Source organism: Watersipora subatra, chromosome 4, assembly GCF_963576615.1.
Source record: "Watersipora subatra chromosome 4, tzWatSuba1.1, whole genome shotgun sequence".
Lineage (NCBI taxonomy): Eukaryota > Metazoa > Bryozoa > Gymnolaemata > Cheilostomatida > Watersiporidae > Watersipora > Watersipora subatra.
The window spans coordinates 20,442,340-20,467,389 of NC_088711.1; the positions used below are offsets into that span (position 1 = coordinate 20,442,340).

The following is a 25,050-nucleotide window of genomic DNA, read 5'->3' on the forward strand; positions in this document are numbered from 1 at the left end:
CTACAAGAGTGTCCACAGTTCTCTGTTCATAAGCATCCAGAGCCAGCCATTCTCTATTCTCCAGCTCAAACATTTTATTTCTAGCAGCATAAATAGACTCAGCGGAGAAGTCTCCTGCCTACCAGAAGTGACATCAATGAACGCTCAAATACAAAGTTTAGTTAGTAGAACAAATAAAACCCTAATAAATTACAAATGGATATAGGAAAATGGTATTTTATAAATATTTGAGTTTAATCACTGTAGTTATCAATCTCGTCTACATTATGTTCTTGTACACATCTCATCTCATCAAGCAGGGGTCTGATAGGTGAAGCATTAGTTATATCTCATCAAGCAGGGATCTGATAGGTGAAGCATTAGTTACATCTCATCAAGCAGGGATCTGATAGGTGAAGCATTAGTTACATCTCATCAAGCAGGGGTCTGATAGGTGAAGCATTAGTTACATCTCATCAAGCAGGGATCTGATAGGTGAAGCATTAGTTACATCTCATCAAGCAGGGATCTGATGGGTGAAGCATTAGTTATATCTCATCAAGCAGGGGTCTGATAGGTGAAGCATTAGTTACATCTCATCAAGCAGGGATCTGATAGGTTAAGCATTAGTTACATCTCATCAAGCAGGGATCTGATAGGTTAAGCATTAGTTACATCTCATCAAGCAGAGATCTGATGGGTGAAGCATTAGTTACATCTCATCAAGCAGGGGTCTGATAGGTTAAGCATTAGTTACATCTCATCAAGCAGGGATCTGATATGGTAAGCATTAGTTACATCTCATCAAGCAGGGATCTGATAGGTGAAGCATTAGTTACATCTCATCAAGCAGGGGTCTGATAGGTTAAGCATTAGTTACATCTCATCAAGCAGGGATCTGATAGGTTAAGCATTAGTTATATCTCATCAAGCAGGGATCTGATAGGTGAAGCATTAGTTATATCTCATCAAGCAGGGATCTGATGGGTGAAGCATTAGTTATATCTCATCAAGCAGGGGTCTGATAGGTGAAGCATTAGTTACATCTCATCAAGCAGGGATCTGATAGGTGAAGCATTAGTTACATCTCATCAAGCAGGGATCTGATAGGTGAAGCATTAGTTATATCTCATCAAGCAGGGATCTGATGGGTGAAGCATTAGTTATATCTCATCAAGCAGGGGTCTGATAGGTGAAGCATTAGTTACATCTCATCAAGCAGGGATCTGATAGGTGAAGCATTAGTTACATCTCATCAAGCAGGGATCTGATAGGTTAAGCATTAGTTATATCTCATCAAGCAGGGGTCTGATAGGTGAAGCATTAGTTACATCTCATCAAGCAGGGATCTGATAGGTGAAGCATTAGTTATATCTCATCAAGCAGGGGTCTGATAGGTTAAGCATTAGTTACATCTCATCAAGCAGGGGTCTGATGGGTTAAGCATTAGTTATATCTCATCAAGCAGGGATCTGATAGGTGAAGCATTAGTTATATCTCATCAAGCAGAGATCTGATAGGTTAAGCATTAGTTACATCTCATCAAGCAGGGATCTGATAGGTGAAGCATTAGTTACATCTCATCAAGCAGGGATCTGATAGGTGAAGCATTAGTTACATCTCATCAAGCAGGGATCTGATAGGTGAAGCATTAGTTATATCTCATCAAGCAGGGATCTGATAGGTGAAGCATTAGTTATATCTCATCAAGCAGGGGTCTGATAGGTGAAGCATTAGTTATATCTCATCAAGCAGGGATCTGATAGGTGAAGCATTAGTTATATCTCATCAAGCAGGGATCTAATAGGTTAAGCATTAGTTACATTCCATCAAGCAGGGATTTGATAGGTTAAGCATTAGTTACATCTCATCAAGCAGGGATCTGATAGGTGAAGCATTAGTTACATCTCATCAAGCAGGGGTCTGATAGGTGAAGCATTAGTTACATCTCATCAAGCAGGGATCTGATAGGTGAAGCATTAGTTATATCTCATCAAGCAGGGATCTGATAGGTGAAGCATTAGTTATATCTCATCAAGCAGGGGTCTGATAGGTGAAGCATTAGTTATATCTCATCAAGCAGGGATCTGATAGGTGAAGCATTAGTTATATCTCATCAAGCAGGGATCTAATAGGTTAAGCATTAGTTACATTCCATCAAGCAGGGATTTGATAGGTTAAGCATTAGTTACATCTCATCAAGCAGGGGTCTGATAGGTGAAGCATTAGTTACATTCCATCAAGCAGGGATCTAATAGGTTAAGCATTAGTTATATCTCATCAAGCAGGGATCTGATAGGTGAAGCATTAGTTATATCTCATCAAGCAGGGATCTGATAGGTTAAGCATTAGTTACATCTCATCAAGCAGGGATCAGATAGGTGAAGCATCAGTTATATGGATTTTTGGAGAGGTTTTCATGCTAGTCGATGTGCCCGCATGAAGAAGTTGTTAGGTGTAAACCTGTGTTTTTAACAAACTAAGATATTTGTTCGCAGATGGCAGTTCACAAAAGCCACAAGTTTCTACAAGTCCTGAGATCAAGATTAACTCTACAAGACCAAAACAGCAAACACCAGCATCTACTCCTCATGCTATGGATGGCTTTAAGGGTTCTATAACTACCCAGAATGACTACAGCCGCATACCAGTATGCATGAGGCCCATTATTGCATCACATTTATGATTGGCAATACATACAGTTTTAGTTGCGTTTGGTTACGGAGTTGGGCTCTCATTTGTAATAAGGATAGATTACTCCAAATTTACCAGATTAAAATGGTACTCATAATTTGTTTCGTGATAGGGTTTGTTTTTTGTGACAAATATTTTACGGCCATCTTAAACGATGTTCTAAAAGGTTTTTGAGCAAAATAATGCAATGAGGTAAGGAATTATTTTTCTTAGAATTAGATTTTTAGTTAGCCAAATAGCAAGTCAGCAACATGAAAATAAGCACAATAACTCACATTTTTCATTGACCACTACTACCGCTTGTTTCACAGCGTGTAAAAATTATATGAGGAAATTACTTTTGTGTAAAACAAAGTTGTCAGTCTTGTCAACATTTTCGCAAAATTATTACACTTCGCTACGATCACACATCCTTCAAGCTTTTAAAATGTAGCAAGCTGAGTCTGTTACAGGCAATCACGGTCTCAGGCCCCAAAGAAATTCCAAAAGATTTGAAAAATCGTAAAGCCAGGATCTCTACCGCCATTCAGCTGACTCTGTCAGAGGCTAAAGCAGGACCACCTCTCCTCAGCGTCGGACCCACCACCAAGCCTACAGGTAATAGTGACATATAACTGAGTGTTATTGCTGTCACTACATTTTTAGACAGAAACGGTTGCTTGAGGCTTGTTTCTCTGTTGTTTTAGTAGACTAGTAGACACGTAGTGGAAAGTTATTTGTCTTGACATGTATCCACCGGCATGACATAAGATACTTGCTAGCATATAGGGACTAGCAGGTACATATAGGGACTAGCAGGTACATATAGTGACTAGCAGGTACATATAGTAACTAGCAGGTAAAGGAAGTTCTCATTGTAAGCACATAACTCTCAGCACATTAGATAACTTTGTGAGCTACAAGCTGCTAATATTAAGTCAACAGCATTCGATGCTAGTTGCCATTAACCCTTTTGTTCGGGAAGCGACCAAAATGTCGTTTATCGGTTCTGTAGGGAAGTGACTCTTCTGTTGCTTTCGGCAGATGTTTATAAAGCTGTTGCCTATTAACCATAAACAATGGGTTAAATGCAAGTAAATTTTAAATATTATCGGTAAGATATTAGTCGATGAATTACAATCTGAAATGATTATCTTAGAGGCATCGCTTTGTGCTAAAAGCTAAAGATATACGAAATCACGGCTCCTTTGAAAAAATAGAAGTTGCAAAAACCGATCAACATGCGGCTTGGCGTTTAAAACGAAAAAATAAAGATTTATTTGATCTCGCGCTCGTTAGTGATTTTTTGTCTGATCAGTATGATAATAATTCAGATGATGGTAGTCTTGTAAACTCTGAAGACTTTGAATATACAGAGAAAAGTGATGGTTATGGTAGCTCGGACGGTGCTACATCCACTTATGTTGTTGCGAATACTAGAAGAGTGCGTCATAGCAGCAGCTCCATAACAAGTAATAACCGCGCTACTAGCTTTAATGCACAGTATTTTAACACTGAGAGATCAGAAGGTGAAGCAAGTGTAACCACACAAACTTTTAATGAATGAAAAATGGTTACTGACATAGATGGTGACAAGTCTGAAGGAATCAATGCTAAGCTGACAAACAAAGGGGAGATGAGACTGATGAGAAATGGCCAGATCTTGGCATTGTCTCCATTAGACAGGAAGCAAGTATGCATGCTGTCTATACACGCTTCTGCAAAGACTTGCGAGAAAAGGCTTTCGAACGGTCAGGTCAAAACATTGCCAACTGTAGTGGTGGAATACAATGCTGGAATGGTTGACATCGGCGTAGCTAATCAAATGACCAAAACTTATGCTGCTGAGCAAAGAGCTATCAATGCTGGAAAAAATATTTTTTTATTTCCGGGACAGAACAATGCCAAATGCATAGGTTATGTATAAGCTAAATTCCAACGTTGCAAAGCCAATGGAACATTATAACTTTATTGTAGAGGTACCGTACTTTTCGGACTATTAGCTGCTACTTTTTTCTGATGATTTGAGATATGCGGCTTATATAAGGGTGCGGCTAACCTGTGGCTTTTTCTTACACTGCTAGGACGCATTATCCAGAATCTCCGGTTAGTGCGCCTCTAGCGGTCAAAGAAAATACGAAACAATGCCTAACGGTACTGTGCCGTTAGGCACTAGGTTAAAAAGCGTAGGTTAATACAAAAAATTGCTGCCGCATTAAAAAGCACCGTTCTGAGTTCTGTGGCCTATGTATTGTTTTAATATCGTTTTTTGAAAAATAAAGCAGATGCGGCTTATATAAGGGCGCGGTTTATAGTCCGACAAGTACGGTAATTGAAGGCCTGCTCGGTGGTTACTAAGAGACTCGACACCATGTTGGTAGACCAAGCCTGGGTAACATGCAGTCTAGATTTACAGCTAGACATTTTTGTGAAACAATCTCAGACAAGAAACGTAAAGTTGATGCTGTTTGTAGCAAGAGCAGGGTTGGCGGTTGCAAAGGATCCACGCATCTTAACTTGGTGTAAGAGCTGTGGCGTTGGACTCTACCGAAAGGAATGCTTCCAAGCATTTGATACATAGACAATTGTACATAGTTGTAGCTTTTTTGTAGTAGTACATATGTAAATGAATGTTCATGTACAAAAGATTTTGTTAAGAGAAATAAATTTCAGTATGAGCTATGTATGTTCATAGAATACCAATTGTATTGAATTTTCAAAAGAATTACGCGATTTTCAGTTGTTTTTGCGAGGCTTTTACTCAGCAAAAGGCTTAATTCTTTCCTAGACAGAAACCTTCTGTAAGTTATGTTCTCCCAAGAAAGTCTTGATGAAAAACACCAAAAATGTTTAGGGCGGATGTCTATCTGCTAAAAGCTTTTTAAATCGTTGCAATGTAAAATTAATATAACAGTGGGGTCACCGTACGGCTCTATTGACGCTTCTGCAACAGTTTGTTGCATGAGATAATAAGATCAGTGTACCTATTGTCATTTTTCAAGGTCACAAGAGGCAGAGGTCGGCAGGAAAGGCTATAAATTCAGGTTTGTCATTTGTAAAAGGACACATTCGCCAGTCCTCAGATCAATCTAGCAGATCAGCCACTTCTAGTCCAAGTCGGGCAGGTAACTCCAAGGCCTCTAATAACTCCTTCGCGGAGCCACCAACTACTGCCTCTATCTTACCTTCAGCTACCCCAGCCAGACAACCAGCTGCATCTAATCTTTTTGAGGAGCCTGCCAGACTTAATCCATTTGTGGAGTCTGCTGCTGCTAATCCATTGGAAGAGGCATCGGGTGCTCATCCATTTGAGGAGTCATCTAACCCATTTATGGATGACTTAACAGCTGGATCAAATCCATTTGAGGAAGGAAGCAAGAACCCATTTGAATAGATGCTCACTGACAAATTGCTAGTTTTGTTTTACTGATTTTACGTATGACATAGAGTGACCAGATGTTATTGTTGCCAATAGGGTTATCTGCTGAGGAGGCAGATGGGATAGATTTATTCATATGGAACCTTAGACACTGTTCTGATTAGTGATGAAGATCTCACAGCTATTTTACATTATTTTGTTTTGATATGCTTGTAATAAAAAATGTTTTAGATAAAATAAATTATTCACAGATTCTATCATCAGCCTTCAACTCGCAATGGAATGTTTCTAGCCAATCTGATCTTGGAGCATTCTTTCCTTTCAGTATGAAAATATTAGCTCTCCAGCATCAAGAGAAATGCTATACAACTAATAAGCCATCAATGATTTATTGCCGCATATTCCATTCTTCATAATTGTTTACAAAAATATTGTTAAATGTTGTTTGCCTAACGGCCTCATTGAGCATTTCAATCAAACACATGAATAGAAATTCGTCGATGAATAAATAGCATTCAGATGTTCATATGAATCATAATGCAGTCATAATTTAGTTTGTTCAGGCCCCTCAGGCATTATGTTTATCTGCCTGAGATCATGCCGACAAGCGTTAGTAGAATAACGGAGGGCATATTCGTGAATTTCTGTCTCCTAGCTTACTACAAGACCAGCTATAAGACATGTGGAGGTGTGGTCAGTAGCTACTATTGAGGCCTATTGAGGTGACTTGACTAACCACTAGCTAGCTATACATTGAGAAAGTTATGCCTCACAGTAGGTGAGATTAAGATAAAGGTACCAAATTAATGAGCTATGTTGTACACATTTTTTATGAAAGCTTGTCGCTACAGTTGTCCCCGTTCAGCATTATAAAAGACATGAGAGTGTGTTATAGCACTACCGTTATAGTAGCAATTACTAAAATGTCTGTGCAGATTTCTCATACTTTATATGGAATGGGTGTTTTGCTGGTTTATCATTTTTGCTCTTCCAAAATTTCCTTCATCATAGTAGAAAATTGTTTGTAGCTTATTCTGCCCTCAGAATCAGCTCCAGCTGCATTTAACAGCAGTTGTATGTCCTTGTCTGATAAATTCTCTCCCAATTGGCTGTATATCTTTTTTATCTCTTTCTTTGTTATGAATCCTCCATTGTGAATTGATTTGAATGTCATCTTGACTTCCTTCTCATAACCTGCCAACACACGTATTGATTGTATTGATTACACCTCTTCTCCAGCATCTCTGCTACTCTAGTTAATAGTCAAACATGGCAGTAGCATTTCTAAAAAGGTTGATGCAAGACTCGACTATGTGTAGAAGACTAGCTCGCTAGATGACTGGGCATTAATATAACGTTTGGGCTAAGGGAAAAATTACAATGACATCTGACAATTGCGCAGATCAATTTCAAAAGGATGCACAGTCAAAGATATTTTTATGGATTTTCTTTGTAACCACAAGCTTGATGGAGCTTCAAAGTTTGAAATCAGTTCCTTAGTCTGTGATCAGTTCCTTATTCTGTGATCAGTTCCTTAGTCTGTGATCAGCGTTTTTAGCTTCTGCTTCATATTAGTAATGAGCAAGTTACTTGTGATGCTACTAAAGTGAAAATCCTGTACGTGTATTCATAAGCATGACCTAGTCTATGAAAGCTCTTAGATTGTGTTACGTTATAATGAAACTTTTATCTATTGTGTCTATTATACTATTTGTTGGTAGCAGTGCCTTACCAACTAACATCATGGTAACCATACGCATCATCGCATTTCAATGCCCCATTGGCATTTGTGAGATCTATTGAAAAGTAGTGTTTCACAATAAAGAACTCTTGTCTTATCATGAAGTCCAACAATTTTCACATATGAACCCCAACTAAACCGCCAATGCAAATCACTTATGCAAGCAATGACACCTGCCATAACCTGTCAACTTTTAGTTCAAGTTTTTAAAGAGATCCGATTATTAACTACCCTCTTCGAATCATCTGGTGTAAACCGACTTTATCTTTTATAAATTAGTGTGCCTTCACAAAAGAAAGCTCAGTTGACAGGTTATGGCAGGTGTTTGTTCGGCTCAAAGGCAATGTTTCCAAAGTTTGCGCTTGCTAAAGATCCTAATTAAACATGCCTAAAAGTAGTGCGTCTTTTTGTTACTCTAGGAATTTCACAGACAATAGTCAAAATGAATTTTCAACAAGAGAGCCAACAGCCTATAGCAACAACAACATCATACTCCAATGGAAGTTTCAAATTTCCAATTGGTAAAATGAAGATAGTCTTGAAGAACATTTCATGCAATGGTTTGTATATAAGAAATCTATACATATTAGAGCTGTATGTTGTGCCATGAGCTATGCCGTCTGATTTGTGTTATGAACTTGTTCATAAAGAAAACCTATGCAATTATAGCAAGGTATATCAGCCTCTTACTGACACTAATAAGCAAGCTTCGTTCAAAAAGAATCCTTGCAGCGATTTACCACTACTTGACATTCTCGACGAAGTTCAAACTCGTGTGAGAGCTCGTCTAATTGCTAGCAATTTCCGGCAGGCGAGTCTCAGCCGCTGCTTATAATAACTAGGAACTTATTATAGATGAACAACTAGATGTTCCTAAAGGGCATCTGTTGATTTTTTTCACATTTAGTGCCTTATTGGGCTTCATTTTCACGTTTGAATATTTTTTCGAGCTTTTTTGGAATATTTAAAGCTCGAAGTTGTATGTTATAAGTTATATGTTATAAGTTATATGTTATAAGTTATATGTTAAAAATTATAAGTTATATATACTGATATTAATTCAACATTTCCATAAGATTGATAAGACAACTATTATATTCACAACTCTATGGAGGTGAAAGGAATCAGGGTAGACCCAGATTGAGATACTAAGATGTAGCTAAGCGTAACATTAAGGTGAGGGAGTTAAACACAAACAGATAGCAAAAGAAGGCAGAAAACAGAGCTGCATGGAAGTCAAGGATAAAGCCTAAACCATAAGACAGTCATTGTCAAAATGACCGACTACGTACGAGAGAGAGAGAGAGAGAGAGAGAGAGAGGGAGAGAGGGAGAGAGGGAGAGAGGGAGAGAGGGAGAGAGGGAGAAAGGGAGAGAGGGAGAGAGGGAGAGAGGGAGAGAGGGAGAGAGGGAGAGAGGGAGAGAGGGAGAGAGGGAGAAAGGGAGAGAGGGAGAGAGGGAGAGAGGGAGAGAGGGAGAGAGGGAGAGAGGGAGAGAGGGAGAGAGGGAGAGAGGGAGAGAGAGAGACTAAATCAACAAGAACAGAGCTGCTCTCAACATGGCTTCTAATAGTCTGCTCATCATTTTGCATTCTTTGGCAACTCCAGTGCCAGAACTGACAATATGTATCACTTACTATCACTTACTGTCACTTACTATCACTTATTATCACTTACTGTCACTTACAATCACTTATTATCACTTACGATCACTTACTATCACTTACTATCACTTACTATCACTTACTATCACTTACTATCACTTACTATCACTTACTTATCAATATGATCCCACTTACTGTCTTTGGAGTTCTAATGAGAGTAAAAAAAATGTGGAACATAACTTTAGTTAGTTTAGGGGCTCAATAAAATATTTTAACAGATAAAAGTTGGTGACTTCCAGAGAAATCCATTTTCCAACTAGATAGATGAGTCAGCCTTTAGATATGGTTAAGAGAGTTCGATATCATGGCCAAGTGTGTTATTTGTATCTTGGTGATAATTTTTAATTAGACTAGAAGTTTATTTTAAAAGCGAACATTATTGGCCAGAACTAATAATACTTTTAATACCACCAGAACTCCTAGCACCACCAGTACCAGCAGTACCACTAGTATCACCAGTACCACTACTATCACCAGTACCACTAGTATCACCAGTACCACTAGTACCAGCAGTACTATTAGTATCACCAGTACCACTTGTACCAGCAGTACCAGCAGTACCACTAGTATCACCAGTACCACTACTATCACCAGTACCACTAGTATCACCAGTACCACTAGTACCAGCAGTACTATTAGTATCACCAGTACCACTTGTACCAGCAGTATTAAATTACCAGTAACAAGACTTTAAAAAGCTATTATTAAGCAACCTTTTACCTTTAGATCGTTTTGCCATCATCTTGATAAATTCGTCAACTTCAATGCTGCCACTGCCATCTTCATCCACATCTTCCACCATGGCTTCCAATTCCTCTACTGTAGGGTCTTGCCCAAGAGCTCTCATCACCTGTAGAATAGTGATATTATATGAAAGTTATCTAGAAACAACAAATTTTCATAAACTTGAATTTACTAAAAACTAACAGGAAGTCTGGCAGTGCACAATGGCCCACGGGTAGGAGGTTAAGACGCTGCTTCTCAGGAATCAGACAATTTTGAAATCAAATATTTTTAGGTATTAAACAGACGGCCCTTTGCATATGCGTATGAACTTAGGAAGAAATCAGTCAACAAATGTGTAAATGCATACTGTTTACCGAATTGATGTGATCATGTCCCAGAAAGAGTATGTTTAATAGGAAAGACCAGAGTGTCTGATACTTTAGGGTCTTGTTGACTAAGAAGAAGAAGAAAAAAGATATGTATCTGAAGTTTTTTTTTCCAATTTGGTATATTGAACTAGCAATAGCGCTTGGGGTAGTCAGATTGCCAGGAACCTCAGGAGGACATGATTGGGGTAGTCAGATTGCCAGGAACTTCATGGGAGCATGCTTGGGATAGTCAGATTGCCAGGAACCTCATGGGGGCACGCTTGGGATAGTCAGATTGCCAGTAACCTCAGGGGGACATACTTGGGGTAGTCAGATTGCTAGGAACTTCATGGGAGCACGCTTGGGATAGTCAGATTGCCAGGAACCTCAGGGGGACATACTTGGGGTAGTCAGATTGCCAGAAATCTCAGGGGAACACACATTGGATAGTCAGATTGCCAGGAACCTCATGGGGCACACTTGGGGTAGTCAGATTGCCAGAAACCTCAGTGGGGCACGCTTGGAGTAGTCAGATTGCCAGGAACCTCAAGAGGGCATGCTTGGAGTAGTCAGATTGTTGCCAGGAACCTCAGGGGGGGAGTTATGAAGAAAATCACTGATTGTGTATAATCTGATAGCGCTGTGAGAAATGCAGATTATAAGGGTTCCCTTTCAAACAACCTCTGCAGGCTTTAGACTGATGCAGCACAATAGCAGTGATAGTTGGATGCTTTTGTTAACCCCACTAAGGGTCTGGTGTGACTCAAACGACTGGCCTACTGATTCAGGATACGAACCACTGAGCCACAGCTGCTCCTTCTCATCGGGCAATTATGGTTTCTATTAGGTAGGTCAAAACTTGCTGAGGATGCTACTTGCGCAAGTAGTAGGTTTTCAATAGATATGCCTCTTTACAGTGGGTCAGGCAAATGAGAAAACAACTCTCACTCTGATATCAGTATTATTCTGGTTTATATTATGTGATTCATAACCGTAAACCATATCTCTACCAACATATAGACTGCTCGTCAATTTACCCCCATTCAACAGATTTTTAAATTCAACCTATGCTTTCTTAGTCCAAGTTGTTTCCGCAGTTGAACGCATAAAGCCAGTTTGCAGGAGCCTTTGGTCTAGCATTTTATTGTTTGCAGGAGCCTATGGTTCAGCTTTTTTATAATACGAGTCTAAAAGTGCTATTTGTATATGAAAGTATTGTAGTTGATTCTCCCTCATTATCCTACTGTAAGATAAGACCAACTCTGACGGTTGTCTAAGTGCAGATGAAACCATCCAAGCGATAGAAATATTTAAAGATATCCTACAACGCAGGTCGTGCATAAATAGATACGACCAAAGTGTTTGCTTAGCGCAATTGCAAGAGACAATGTCCTGTTTCTTCATTCACTCAAATGACTGAACACAGAAGCCATTCTTGCTGCAGAAGTTTCGGAAATGTGAACCTTATAAGAGACATATTGATGATTTGTAAGAAGCGCGGGTGAAATTATGCAAAATTTAGTGAACTGATGCCTACTGCAAACAGCAGTTGGATAATATGAAGGGAAATCTTTACTTTACGCTATGTATTAGCTTCCTGAGCAAATGAACTAATGAAATTTGAACAATCTGTTCGCTGTTTTGCTGTGACTGGCTACAATCTGGCAAGTTTGCTGACAAACTAGTAACAATCATGTCCCGCTTTTAAAGACACTCTAGATATAGACACATCTAGAGTCCTGCTTCTAGAGATACTCATATATATAGGCACGTTATGGGTTAATTTATAGTCCAATTAATTTTTTCAATTTGGTATATCACTGATTAAATAAATTAAATATTTTTGAAATGTTGAAATAACATAACACTTGCAGCACAGATTTAAATGTTAGTGAGCTTTTTCAAGTTTTTCAGATCTCACAGCCTCCTATGTGGCTAGTTATAAATGTTTTAACTCCATACTGTATTGGAAAGTCTCCATACTGTGTTGGAAAGTCTCCATACTGTGTTGGAAAGTGAGTCGTTAGATACTATTCTCTACCAGGAGTAAGTGAGAAGACTCAAAGGAACCACGAACACAAACCTGGCCAAGCTCTTCTGTGCTTATAGTCCCGCTACCGTCGTCATCAAACATGTTGAATGTGTCTGTTAGCTCGCTGATCTCCTCTTGGGTCAGATTATCTATTGGGTTGGACTGCAGCCCACCCATGCTTGTGGCAGTTTTATTCTGAATTTACTGGCAATTAGTTTCAGAAGATGATAGAATGCAACCCGATAGTCGTCTGTTGTGCAGTCTTGGCCGCAAGTTCTTTTCAATAAGCAGCTTGTTGGATACCTATTGTTGTTTCATTGATTTGAATTTGTCTGTTTTACTCGCATGCAGGTCTGCTGTCAAATACAAAGGAGCGCAGGTACAACAGTTATACATCAATAATGCATTCATGTTGCTGAGATAAAGGCAATTCATAATAGAATGTGTACAGGCAATATACTAATCAAACGCAGCCACTTGTAAGAGAATGTATATCACTGAAAGAATAAATTAAATATTTTTGAAGTATTAAAATAACATAAGGGCATGAGGTGCGCATATTGTGCATATTACACACTGTCGCTGGCCACACACTGCTGCTGCCGACACACTGTCGCTGCCGACACACTGCCGATATGATAACATAACACAAGACATGTGCACTAATGTTAATTAAAACTGGCTATAATTAATAATCCCATGAGCAGAATTTAGCTTGAAGTCCGTGATGATGAGTTGTTTGTTATTAACATCGTAAAGCCTTGTTTATAGCATAAGTCTATAAATTCCTGATGAGCTTTAATAGAAAACTATGAAATACACTATTATATACCATAACACACCTTTTATTTTTCAATAAGACAACTTTTAAACTTACTTATTGGGTTATTTGAGATTCACGATTTTGTCTGAGACAATTCATTGAAATAAAATGAAAAACATATTTTTTGCATCTTGATTGGTCAAATTTATTTTTGGCTGCTATACTACATTGATCTATCTCCTGACTGCTATATTACATCGATCTATATCCTTGCTGCTATATTACATCGATCTATCTCCTGGCTGTTATATTACATCGATCTATTTCCTGGCTGTTATATTACATTGATCTATCTCCTGGCTGTTATATTACATCGATCTATCTCCTGTCTGTTATATTACATCGATCTATCTCCTGGCTGCTATATTACATTGATCTATCTCCTGGCTGCTATATTACATCGATCTATCTCCTGACTGCTATATTACATCGATCTATCTCCTGGCTGCTATATTACATCGATCTATCTCCTGACTGTTATATTACATCGATCTATCTCCTGACTGCTAAATTACATCGATCTATCTCCTGGCTGCTATATTACATCGATCTATCTCCTGACTGTTATATTACATCGATCTATCTCCTGGCTGCTATATTACATCGATCTATCTCCTGGTTGTTATATTACATCGATCTATCTCCTGACTGCTATACTACATCGATCTATCTCCTGGCTGTTATATTACATCGATCTATCTCCTGGCTGCTATATTACATCGATCTATCTCCTGGCTGCTATATTACATCGATCTATCTCCTGTCTGTTATATTACATCGATCTATCTCCTGGCTGCTATATTACATCGATCTATCTCCTGGCTGCTATATTACATCGATCTATCTCCTGGCTGCTATATTACATCGATCTATCTCCTGGCTGTTATATTACATCGATCTATCTCCTGACTGCTATACTACATCGATCTATCTCCTGGCTGTTATATTACATCGATCTATCTCCTGGCTGTTATATTACATCGATCTATCTCCTGACTGTTATATTACATCGATCTATCTCCTGGCTGCTATATTACATCGATCTATCTCCTGGCTGTTATATTACATCGATCTATCTCCTGACTGCTATACTACATCGATCTATCTCCTGGCTGTTATATTACATCGATCTATCTCCTGGCTGCTATATTACATCGATCTATCTCCTGGCTGCTATATTACATCGATCTATATCCTGGCTGCTATACTACATTGATCTATCTCCTGGCTACTATATTACATCGATCTATCTCCTGGCTGCTATATTACATCGATCTATATCCTGGCTGCTATACTACATTGATGTATCTCCTGGCTGTTATATTACATCGATCTATCTCCTGACTGTTATATTACATCGATCTATTTCTTGTCTGTTATTTTACATTGATCTATCTCCTGGCTGCTATATTACATCGATCTATCTCCTGGCTACTATATTACACCGATCTATCTCCTGACTGCTATATTACATCGATCTATCTCCTGGCTGCTATATTACCAGATTGTTATAGCTTACACTTTCTTACCTTTAGCGCTTTATGCTTTAGCTCTTGTCACCAGTAGTTAGACTAATGAAGTATTGCATGACGTTGTAGAAGTAGTCCTAACTCGGAGTGTAAAATTTATAAGTAAATAATAATAGAAAAGGCAAAAGAAGCTTTACCCTAAATTTACCAAGCCTAAAAATTGTTAGAAAATTTTGTTAGCACCACAAATGAGTTAAATGTTGTAAATAGACATGTTAGAAGGCTACTGATGCCGTTCAGGCTCCTACCTTGTGCCTTTGCTAACAGTAAAATGCTCCCGGACTTGAATAGTTTGTTTTAGGGTTTGTAGTCAGATGCCTCGAAGCTATAGCGGCCCCCCTCTCAACATGCTCACTATATTTAATAATCTATAATGAACACTATTTAAAGAAGTGTGTTTTAAATACGTTACAGCCAGGGCATCTATCGGGAAGCGCGCTGTGCCTATGGCGTCAATAAAAGATAGCCCTACCAGAATCATAGGAGGCAGAACCGGTCAGTATAGTAGATAATTAGCAAGCTCATAAACAGCTATAAATAGTATCTTTCTGTGACCGGCAGTAGTAATTAAAGGCAGAGAGGGATTGTATCACAAGTCTTCATTATTTATACCATCTATAGCATTCCTTGCAACGAGAAGCAAATGCTTGTCTTCTGTTTTTCATTACTTTAATATATTAGATGGTTTTATATAAGGTAATTACCAATATTGATCCCTATGACATCTGTTTACATTAGAAAACATAGCCTTAGTTTTAGCTTTATGAAGAGTTGCATTTAGAATCCAGTGAGATGTAGCGTTGTGCCACTCAAACCAATTTGTAAGAAAGTTTATCAACGATATCCCGCAACTGATGGCATGAAACTACTAGAGGAATTAGATTCAGGGAGCACAGAGTTGAGTACAGGAGTCTAGCATTAGTAAGAATAGGGTGTTTACCTTCTGGATTAGTGAAACTTTCTCTTATCAACAGCAAAAACATGGCACTGAGCAGAGACTGAATCAACTCAGACCATGTACGTAAAGCACGTCTTTATAACAGAGACACATCAGTCCTCTAATCAATATCATAAAGATTGGAGATAAATTCGGAATAGACATTTTAAAAGATGCAAGAACAATTTACTATAACATATGAAAAACTTACAGCTGAAAACTATAAAAAAGTACATGCAGGTACTTACTGAGTCTCTAGGAAGTTTGCAATTATAAAGACAACTGCTGTTCCAGCCTGCCAAATGTTTACTAATGATATTATTCCCTGTCTAGTAATTGCGTGCCGATGCTTGCCAACCTAATTATTGACTTGTGACTTCAATGCCTTCCAGAAAGAGCTTAAGTTACTCTTAAATAGGATTATATGGAAATCAATCCGAGCTGCAAGATAAATCTCTAGTGATAGAAATTCACTGTAGACCCAGCTGGTTGTCATAAAGTTACTTGTTTATAGACAAACAGGATGCCAAACTGAATAGGCTGCCTGGTGAAGTGCACTAATCAATGAGAGACTAAAGTGCCATGTTTTTATAGTGTGAAGTCTTTACTTCTATCTGTTGTGTGAAGTCTTCACATCTATCTGTTGTGTGAAGTCTTTACATCTATCTGTTGTGTGAAGTCTTTACTTCTATCTGTTGTGTGAAGTCTTTACTTCTATCTGTTGTGTGAAGTCTTCACTTCTATCTGTTGTGTGAAGTCTTTACACCTATCTGTTGTGTGAAGTCTTTACACCTATCTGTTGCGTGAAGTCTTTACATCTATCTGTTGTGTGAAATCTTTACACCTATCTGTTGTGTGAAGTCTTTACTTCTATCTGTTGTGTGAAGTCTTCACTTCTATCTGGTAAATATTTGATTCATTGAAATGAAAGGTCCTCATTAAACAGACTGCAATTTCTACTGCAATTCCTTCTAGCTGAGATCAGCTTCATTTGAAATCCGATTATAGCTCACCTCACAGATATGTCATTGATAGAAAAGTGACGTATGAACCAATGTTGAATTGCAAGAAATGATAAAGTTAGGGCACTGTGGATGTCAAAATCTTTCATACTTGTGTTACAATAGCAGTTGCTTTCAATAAGCCAACTTTCACACACACACGCGCACACACCACACGCACGCACAAAATTCTATACATCAATAATCGTAAAATGGTACCGGCGAGGTACTGGCACTTGTTTATATTCATATTGAAGAAAATGCTGCTTGATTTCTTCAATTTCGCTGTACACTTACATATGTTTATTTATTGATGATAAAATAGTCTTCCAACCATAGAGTACAATTATATACTCTGACTGACTCTAGTAATGATCATGTCCTCCTCTAAAATTAGAGCTTTCTAATATATCCAGAAATTGGCAGATGCTGGCCGATATCGGCAAATGCTGGCCGATATCAGCAAATGCCAGCCAATACAATTGATTTGGCTGATTCAGCAGCTATTAGGAATTCCAAAATATGGATCATAGCGAATACTGTGTCTTGCGGAAATTGCCTTCTCTTGACTAAATTTGAACTTCACTAATTTCTAGTAATACCCTTGAGTTCCTTAAGGGTCTCATATCTGTTGAAGGGTTGGTTAAGGATTTGTTCACTAGCTGTAGTACCATCCTTTAAATATACAAGCGTGTATTAGCTTCACACCAAATGGTGGTTTTGCCATGCTGCTCTATCTTGAAAGTGTGGTATGACAGAATTTCAATAATGGTATATGGTCCTAAATGACGAGGTGCCAATTTAGGATTTTTTCCTTTTTTCTAATGAATGACATTAACAAAACTCAATCTTTTAGAATATATAGAGTAGGTTCTTCGGTTACTTTTTCTTTGACTATAGTCTGCCGGTCTCTCAGTCTTTCTCCTTCCTCTTTAATTTGAATTTTTAGTTCCTGGGCATACTGATGTATTGTTTGTTCTTGTGGTCTCTTGTTTGGTAATTTGATGTCGTCGGCAGTCATACTTCTTTTCCTAATATTAGGTAATTGGCTGTTTTTTGCAGTAGTATGTACGAGAGTAGCCCTCAGTCCCACCATGATGACAGGTAACATTAAGTCCCAATCTGTCTGCTATCAGCCAACAAGAAGAGCTCTTAATGATGCTCTTAAAGTTTTATTCAATCTATCGACCATCAATGTTGCTTGAGGTCAATAAGGGTTAGTTCTCATCTTTTCCGCATTTCTTATCTTCCCTAACTCCTTGAATACTCTTGATTTGAATTGTTTTCCCTGATTGCTATGTATGTCCTCAAGAATGCCCAAGTAACTGACTACTCTTTCTTCAAGTGTCATAGCTAATGTTTCTGCATTCCCACCAACCAGAGGTATTGCATCGCTCCATTTAGTGAAATCATTTACCATCGCTATCTTCTGTGTTTTTTTTGATGTCTTTAGAAAGGGTCCACATAAATTAATTGCCAACACTTGCCATGGTCAAGCAGCATATAAATGTGGTGTTTCTTTTGCAGAAAGCTGTATTGTTTTCTCATTTTGCTGGCATTTTTGCCAGCAGTCACATATCGTTGTGTATCAGCATGTCCTCTGGGCCAATTCCAGTCAATCGGTTGCGTCGATGTGGTTGCGTCAAATTTGAGTTGATTTTAAAATAAAGTATTTTTCTTTGTTTATCAGTTGATTTGTTGTTTGTTGTGTTAGGCGATCTCAATGTCAAAATATTTGAAGATTAAAATCGACAAAAATTGATCGTGGTAAAAACGCTCAGAAAAAAGATGTGCCCAGACTTGCCCAGACTTGCCCAAAATGATGTATATAGCAAAACAGCCTGTCTCTGTCTCTCATATTCACATCAGCTATTGCGATAAAAGTCTAGTTCTACGCTGCTCTATTCACATACATTTTATTTTGTATTTGCTCGTGATTGCAAGAGTAAAATGTTAAATCTAGCTATAGATACATTATTATAATGTCTAGAATGCCTTAAATAAGGATTATAATTAAAAATTTGTCATAGTGTGGAGGACTGGACAAACGCTAACCATGCTCTTAGCTTTAGACACCGATATTCTTTGTTATGACTTTAAGTGTGCTTCCTTTATATCTTGTTATGTAATACTCTTGTGTGTGCTTCTTTTATACCCTATTATATAATACTGTGTTTCTGGGCCTGCCTCACAGGCCTGCCAGCGTACCCTTATATGTTATTATCCAGGCCTGCCTCACAGGCCTGCCACAACGCATTTGGTGTTACATAATCGTTATGTAAGTGGGCGGAGTGAAACCGTATATAAGGAGAAGGCACAGGCCATTGGGATTTTTACTTGTGAACTCGATGCTGTTTAACGCTGTATTGCATATGTGCTGATTATATATATATATTAAATAGACTACATTTATTCTTACGAACTGATCACGTTTATGCCTGCCTGGTTGGCTTAGTAAGGATCATTCTGCCAGAACTGATCTGGCTTCAAGTACGAACTGCTTGGGAGATACCTAAGGAAGGCTAGGGGTTGGCTGCGTTACGACCGGACCTGATCAGAAATGCGATAGCATTGGAGATCAGGCCCTACAGTAAGCTAGCCGGGACCTAGACTAGCCAAGATAGGGTCTCAGAGAGCAGGCCGTGTTAGTATTCCAAGTGAGCCTGAACTGAGGGCAACCAGCCGCGGCCTGATCAGATCACTAGGTCTGTCAGGCAGGCCGACGAGGGGAAGGCCCAGTGTTCAGACTGCACCGACTTGTTAGGAAAGTAACGCTGGCTCAGCTACCGGGGCCAAACCTTTACAATATTAGTTCCCTCTAAATGCTGTGTAAACATCTGAGTACCGACTACAATTCTGCTAGTCTAAAGTAATTAGGTCATCGAGTTAACTTATTTCATTGCAGCCTTTGTTTCAGTGAAGTTCTCAGTTGCTACCTACACCGGAAACTAGTTACTAAATAAAATAAGCAAACTACATCTTTGAAAACCATCTGCATCCCTAAAAAAGTCGTGTATAGTAAACGTTATCTAGTCATTATTAGTATCAATTTGTAGAAAAAAATTTACTGGTCACATTTGATTAGTTGATTCAAGTACAAAACAAATGGTTTTTGAGTTGACCGAAATAGTGAACGCAAAACAAAATCGATTTTTTTGAAATCAATTAACCCTCTAATTCTGGTAAAAGGTTAATAAAGCCATTCTTGCACTTAGTTGGCGGTTTGTGGCGTGAACTTACCTGTTTCGACTTGGTAGTGTGGAGCATAAAATATTTTGAGTAGCTCTTAATATTTGGTCCATTAGAATTGAGTCGAGCTATGCAAAAGTTCTTGTCAATACAGCTCTGATTACACTTCATAAATCTATCTATCAAACAAGGTTTCAGCACAGGTGGCAACGAGGCTATGATGTATTCAATAGTTTCCGCAAATCATGTTTTGCATTATCTTCAACAATATTATTTTATTATATAATTTTTACAAGCCACAAAATTTTCATCTCAGCCAAAGGTTTTTATTGAAAACATACATCCAAGTCGTGGCCACTCACATAGTTTCAGCTCATATAATTGGACAAATTACTCTACTACAGTAAACTGAAACGAAACATATCATGGTTTGTGCAGCGCACATTCGTGTCTCTCTTTCCCCTGTATGGCAGTTTCCACACTGACACAATTGCTCCACTGTAATACTTATATGCTGCTCCACTGGTGAAGCAGCATATAAGTATTATGTAATCAATAAAACGAATGTAATAAATTTATGTCATTTATAGATATGTCATTCTAACGTGTATTTACTGAAAGCTTTCAATTAAGGAGTTAGATAAATTGAGAGTGTAAAATTACAAAATGAATAAATGTTTAACAAAAGCATAAGTACGTCAAGCCAACAATTCGAAGCTTTGTTTCTGGGAGTTAAAGATGAGCATTGATCAATCCATTTTCCTCACTTTCTACAAGTGAGAATGAATGTAAGTTTTACTCATAAATCTAATTTACTAGCTAAAACTGCCAAATAAAATTTGAAGCAAATATTATAGCTAGATAAAACAATAAAAAAACTATGAAACGATGATTGGTGATAGCAAACAGTTACAATTTTATTAATTAGTAAATATATTCATGGGTAGTAAAATTATTACCTTTTGTTTAGTATATATATATAGGAGACTCAAAGTTGAAGATAAATTTACCTCCATTCTCCTATCATTCTCTGCAGCATAACGCTGTTGACGCCTGTCAGCTCTCACCATAAGCTGTCTGCCTCAGTCTTTAACCACCTGATGCTCAAAAAGCTAAGTCACCTTCAATAGAACTGGAAGCATTGCTAAAATTTTGTTGTTTGTCAATAAAACGTGTCGATGCAGTAATCCAGTATCAATGTCAATTAATTAACGATGTCGATGCGATATAGTAATTGAGTAAGATGCCTAACAAAGAAAATCTTCGAGTTCACAGACAATGCTTTTTACGAGTGATAACATTTATCATGACCTATATAAAAATTTCGTGCTGATGATTGGCTAAGGAAGAGATAGTATATTTATCGCTCACAGACCCTTTCATAGACGTTCACTATATACGTCACAAATAAAGCACCTGCTTCAATCTGAGCGCTTCAAAAAATGACTTCATTGCAACGCTTATATCTCTGGACAAGGCTAGTCTACCAAGACAAAAATGACATCAAAATTTAGCTGATGCTTTAGCCTTATTTTGGTCTTAATTTCATTTGGTTGACTTCTTTGACGGAATCACATCTTTAGCTTCCACAATCTTTTCTGCATAAGCGGGTAGTACTGGCACACTTCAATCTGAATTGGGTTTCCATCCTGATCGCAGCATAGTCCTGCCTTGGATGCTGTATTGCTATAGCATTCCTCATAGGGTGTCTGGAGTCTCCTACCTGCCTATCTGGAGTCTACCCTGCCTCCTCGATTGATCGTGCTGAAGTTGAGTCGTTCGACTGTCATCTCTAGCTAGTTGTTCTGTGCGCTGTGTTGCTATAGCATTCCTCATAGGGTGTCTGGAGTCTCCTACCTGCCTATCTGGAGTCTACCCTGCCTCCTCGATTGATCGTGCTGAAGTTGAGTCGTTCGACTGTCATCTCTAGCTAGTTGTTCTGTGCGCTGTGGGGTCAAGTTTACATCAGTACCCCTCCATTGTTGTTGAGGTCCTCAAGTAAAGGCTGACTCGATCATTCAGAACTATTAGAGTTTCCTTTTCTTCTAGGTCTTCTCTGTCGCTGAGGACACTCTCTGTTAAAATACCTTATCTCCCAGCAGTTGTAACATACTGAATGTACTCGGTCAGAGGTGCCTGGCACCTGTCTATTATAAATTCTATCATAGGTTACATTTGCCTGATTGAACGCACATTGAGCCTGATTTCTTCTTGTTTGGCATGTAAAGGCTGTGTCTGTCTGGTTGAAATTGTCACTAGGTAAGCTACACTTAATAACATTGATAGTGGCAACCATATTTTACAAAAACAGGAAGCCAATGAATGAAAAAATTTCTATGATGATTGTTTCAATATTTTAGCAGTAAATGACATTGGAAAAAATGCTAGCAAAGAAATATGTGAATGTAGATAAATAAAACTACTACAACTATTAAAATCGTATTAAATAGATATTACAAAATATTAAAATTGTATTTGCTGATACGTAATTATGTACAAGTAATTATAGTGTAGTGCAAGTTGGCAGGTAATAACATCAATGGCTGTACAATGCCTGATGTGAACGTTGTGGCAGTTTTGATCTAAGAGCAAGATGACTTGAGATCAGCTTCTTTGTATCTGAGGCTTGCTTGAGACGCATTGGCAGATGGTTATTCAATGCCTCTCAAACAAGCCTCGGATACAAACAAGCTAATCTCATCTGCCATTGATGCTTTTTATATACATGTTTCATAAACAGCATAAAATTATCAAAATTATATCTAAATTTTAACAGTTTAATTTTAAGAAGTTTCGACCAGGTAAAAACTTTTTATTTCTTACCTCATTCATAAGCATAAGCATAAGCATTCATAAGCATAACCATGAATATATCGCCAGGCATGTAATCAGCATAATTTTCTCTGCCTAGCACTAATCTTGGAGGGTAGCGTGCCTTATCAAACTTCCGATTGTCATACTAAAAATTACAAATAAGTATAATAAAATAAAACATGTCGAGACATTTGTTAATTTTAGGTATAAATGTAGATACTACTAAGGAAACTTTTAGAACAAATGTACATACATTCTGTTATACGCAAATTTAGTGCAGTTTATACAGAGATTTTTTGTTACCAACAGGTTTCGTGCAAACCAAGTTAGTCATGGAATAATCTTTAGTCGAAAATATTTTTTTCTACCTTATCATAAACTGGAATAGTGCGGTAAGATATAACTTATTAATATTCTGAAAATGGAGTTTTTGTGTGAATTTTGTAAATAAAAGGTTTTTGCTTCAGCCTATATTTTTATTCGGAATGAATCATAAAGATTTAGATGGTGATCAAGTACAAGAGCTAATAATTTTATACTCATGTATTTAATCATAGCAAGAGACACTCACATAAATTATCACAAATGCATTTTTCTAAAAATGCATTAGCAAAACTTTATATCTTACCACAATCATGATATTATTCAAACGTGAAATAGTTGGCTAGAAGACCACCAACACCTGGAGGTATGTATGCCATATTTCCTCCTTAGCTGTATAAACTATATAGTAACAACATCTAACTTTTAGGGCTGTAACAACTCATGCACTGGTGGTATGGCATCTACCACAATCTTTTTAAACAAGAACTCTCTGACAGAGTAGTCCTTAGGGTAACAGACGCTTAAACTAGATTTATAAGCAACTGTCAGCGATAACAAATGCTCTGCAGCAAACTTACCTGAACCCAAGCACTGTCAGGCTTGCGTGAGACATACTCATTGCATTTTTCATCTGCAACAAGTTGATAACAACTTTAGAATTAGCATTTACGAAGATGAATATAATTCTTTTGTCCAAAGTACAATCAGGTAAATTGTTGCAGTCTAAAAGTGTATTTTTTAAATATATACAATGAAGCTCAAATATATACGTAAGCTCTTACTTGAAAAAACTGTATTTTCAAGTAAGAGCTTATGTTTTTATTACCACCAACCACCACAGAATTTCAAAAGCTATCAAAGTTTTCATCCACGACGAAAAGATAATCCTAACTTTAAAATTATCACTATATGCTGAAAAGAATTGTCTTGTCCCAAGTTTATTCATATAAATCGCTTTAGCTCAAAAAATAAATTTTTGAAACAACATCAAATTGGCTTTTAATGCTCTGGATACCATATACATGTACAATAGAGACTATTGTACATGTGTATTTATGTATATTATATGGAGGGCCTGTGTTTAATTATATTACGCAGACAAGTGTCAATATTTCAATTGTATGAAATCATACAGTAGGCTACTTAACAAGAATATGCAGCTTCAAACTCAGTTTTAAAAAGCTGATTTTCAGCAGCAAGCTGCATTGTTTGAGATTTCATTAGCATCACCATTAGCTTGTGCACATTTCATACAGACATTAAAAGGCTGTCTTCAATTCACCTGATGCCCTTACACTAGTTGCTACTCACAATATTAAAGGGTAACTAAACCTTTCTCTCTACTCTACTCTGACTCTATATGTTTTTATTTCAACTTTTTCAAGGTTGTATTACATAATAAATGACATTTACTATGCTTATTCATTAAGGTACTAGCTGTAGAGTTGCCCCGATTTTGGTATCGGAATCGGTATCGGTGCCGATATGAGTGTCAAGTATCTGAATCGGTATCGGCCGATCTTTTCTTAAAAAATCTGAACCTTCCGATACTTTTTACAGATCAACCATTTAGCAGAAAACTGTATTTTAGCCTGCTATACTAATAAAAATATCATCAGCTGTAAGCTTCTTACTTTTACTTAATGAATTTCAGGCCTGCCACACAATTTATTTCATGTCTATAGCCTGATCAACACAGCGAAGGAAACTTTTTAGCCAGAACGTAAGCAAAAAGTGTGGTATTTCCCAATTACAGCGATAGGTTTTATTGCAAGCAATCGCGAACAAGATAACAAAAATGGGAAACAAGAACGCAGTGTAATATTTCTATTTACTAGCATTGCGAAAGTAATTTAAACAGCCGACGCATAAA

General features: G+C 37.7%; 2 protein-coding genes across 4 annotated transcripts; one reads left to right on the forward strand and one right to left on the reverse strand.

The window, feature by feature from the left end:
• The first annotated feature begins 511 nt into the window (after positions 1-511).
• Positions 512-6,046, forward strand: LOC137394023 (uncharacterized). The gene is made up of 4 exons (XM_068080738.1): positions 512-515; positions 2,478-2,629; positions 3,126-3,270; positions 5,655-6,046. Exons 1-4 carry the CDS (start codon positions 512-514, stop codon positions 6,044-6,046), a joined length of 693 nt encoding a protein of 230 aa, XP_067936839.1.
• Positions 6,047-6,534: 488 nt separating this feature from the next.
• Positions 6,535-16,132, reverse strand: LOC137394768 (calmodulin-like). 3 transcript variants are annotated; one of them, XM_068081531.1, is made up of 4 exons: positions 16,098-16,132; positions 12,612-12,916; positions 10,155-10,284; positions 6,535-7,225 (listed from the first exon to the last, which is right to left on the reverse strand). In XM_068081531.1, exons 2-4 carry the CDS (start codon positions 12,735-12,737, stop codon positions 7,008-7,010), a joined length of 474 nt encoding a protein of 157 aa, XP_067937632.1. In that variant the 5' UTR covers positions 12,738-12,916; positions 16,098-16,132; the 3' UTR covers positions 6,535-7,007. The 3 variants fall into 3 exon arrangements, with proteins under 3 accessions (XP_067937632.1, XP_067937631.1, XP_067937633.1); XM_068081530.1 differs by lacking the exon at positions 16,098-16,132 and adding an exon at positions 15,161-15,271; XM_068081532.1 differs by lacking the exon at positions 16,098-16,132 and adding an exon at positions 15,161-15,184 and having other exon boundaries at positions 12,612-12,913.
• Between the last annotated feature and the right edge of the window lie 8,918 nt (positions 16,133-25,050).

What these genes read in the sequence shown, in the direction of transcription:
- LOC137394023 (XM_068080738.1), top strand. An exon ending in ATGACTACAGCCGCATACCA is followed by an intron (nt 2,630 to 3,125) that starts GTATGCATGAGG and finishes AGTCTGTTACAG; the next exon opens with GCAATCACGGTCTCAGGCCC. An exon ending in ACCCACCACCAAGCCTACAG is followed by an intron (nt 3,271 to 5,654) that starts GTAATAGTGACA and finishes TCATTTTTCAAG; the next exon opens with GTCACAAGAGGCAGAGGTCG.
- LOC137394768 (XM_068081531.1), bottom strand. Translation starts at nt 12,737, where the DNA reads ATGGGTGGGCTGCAGTCCAACCCAATAGATAATCTGACCCAAGAGGAG. An exon ending in GCACAGAAGAGCTTGGCCAG is followed by an intron (nt 10,285 to 12,611) that starts GTTTGTGTTCGT and finishes ACTATTCTACAG; the next exon opens with GTGATGAGAGCTCTTGGGCA. An exon ending in GATGGCAAAACGATCTAAAG is followed by an intron (nt 7,226 to 10,154) that starts GTAAAAGGTTGC and finishes GTGTGTTGGCAG; the next exon opens with GTTATGAGAAGGAAGTCAAG.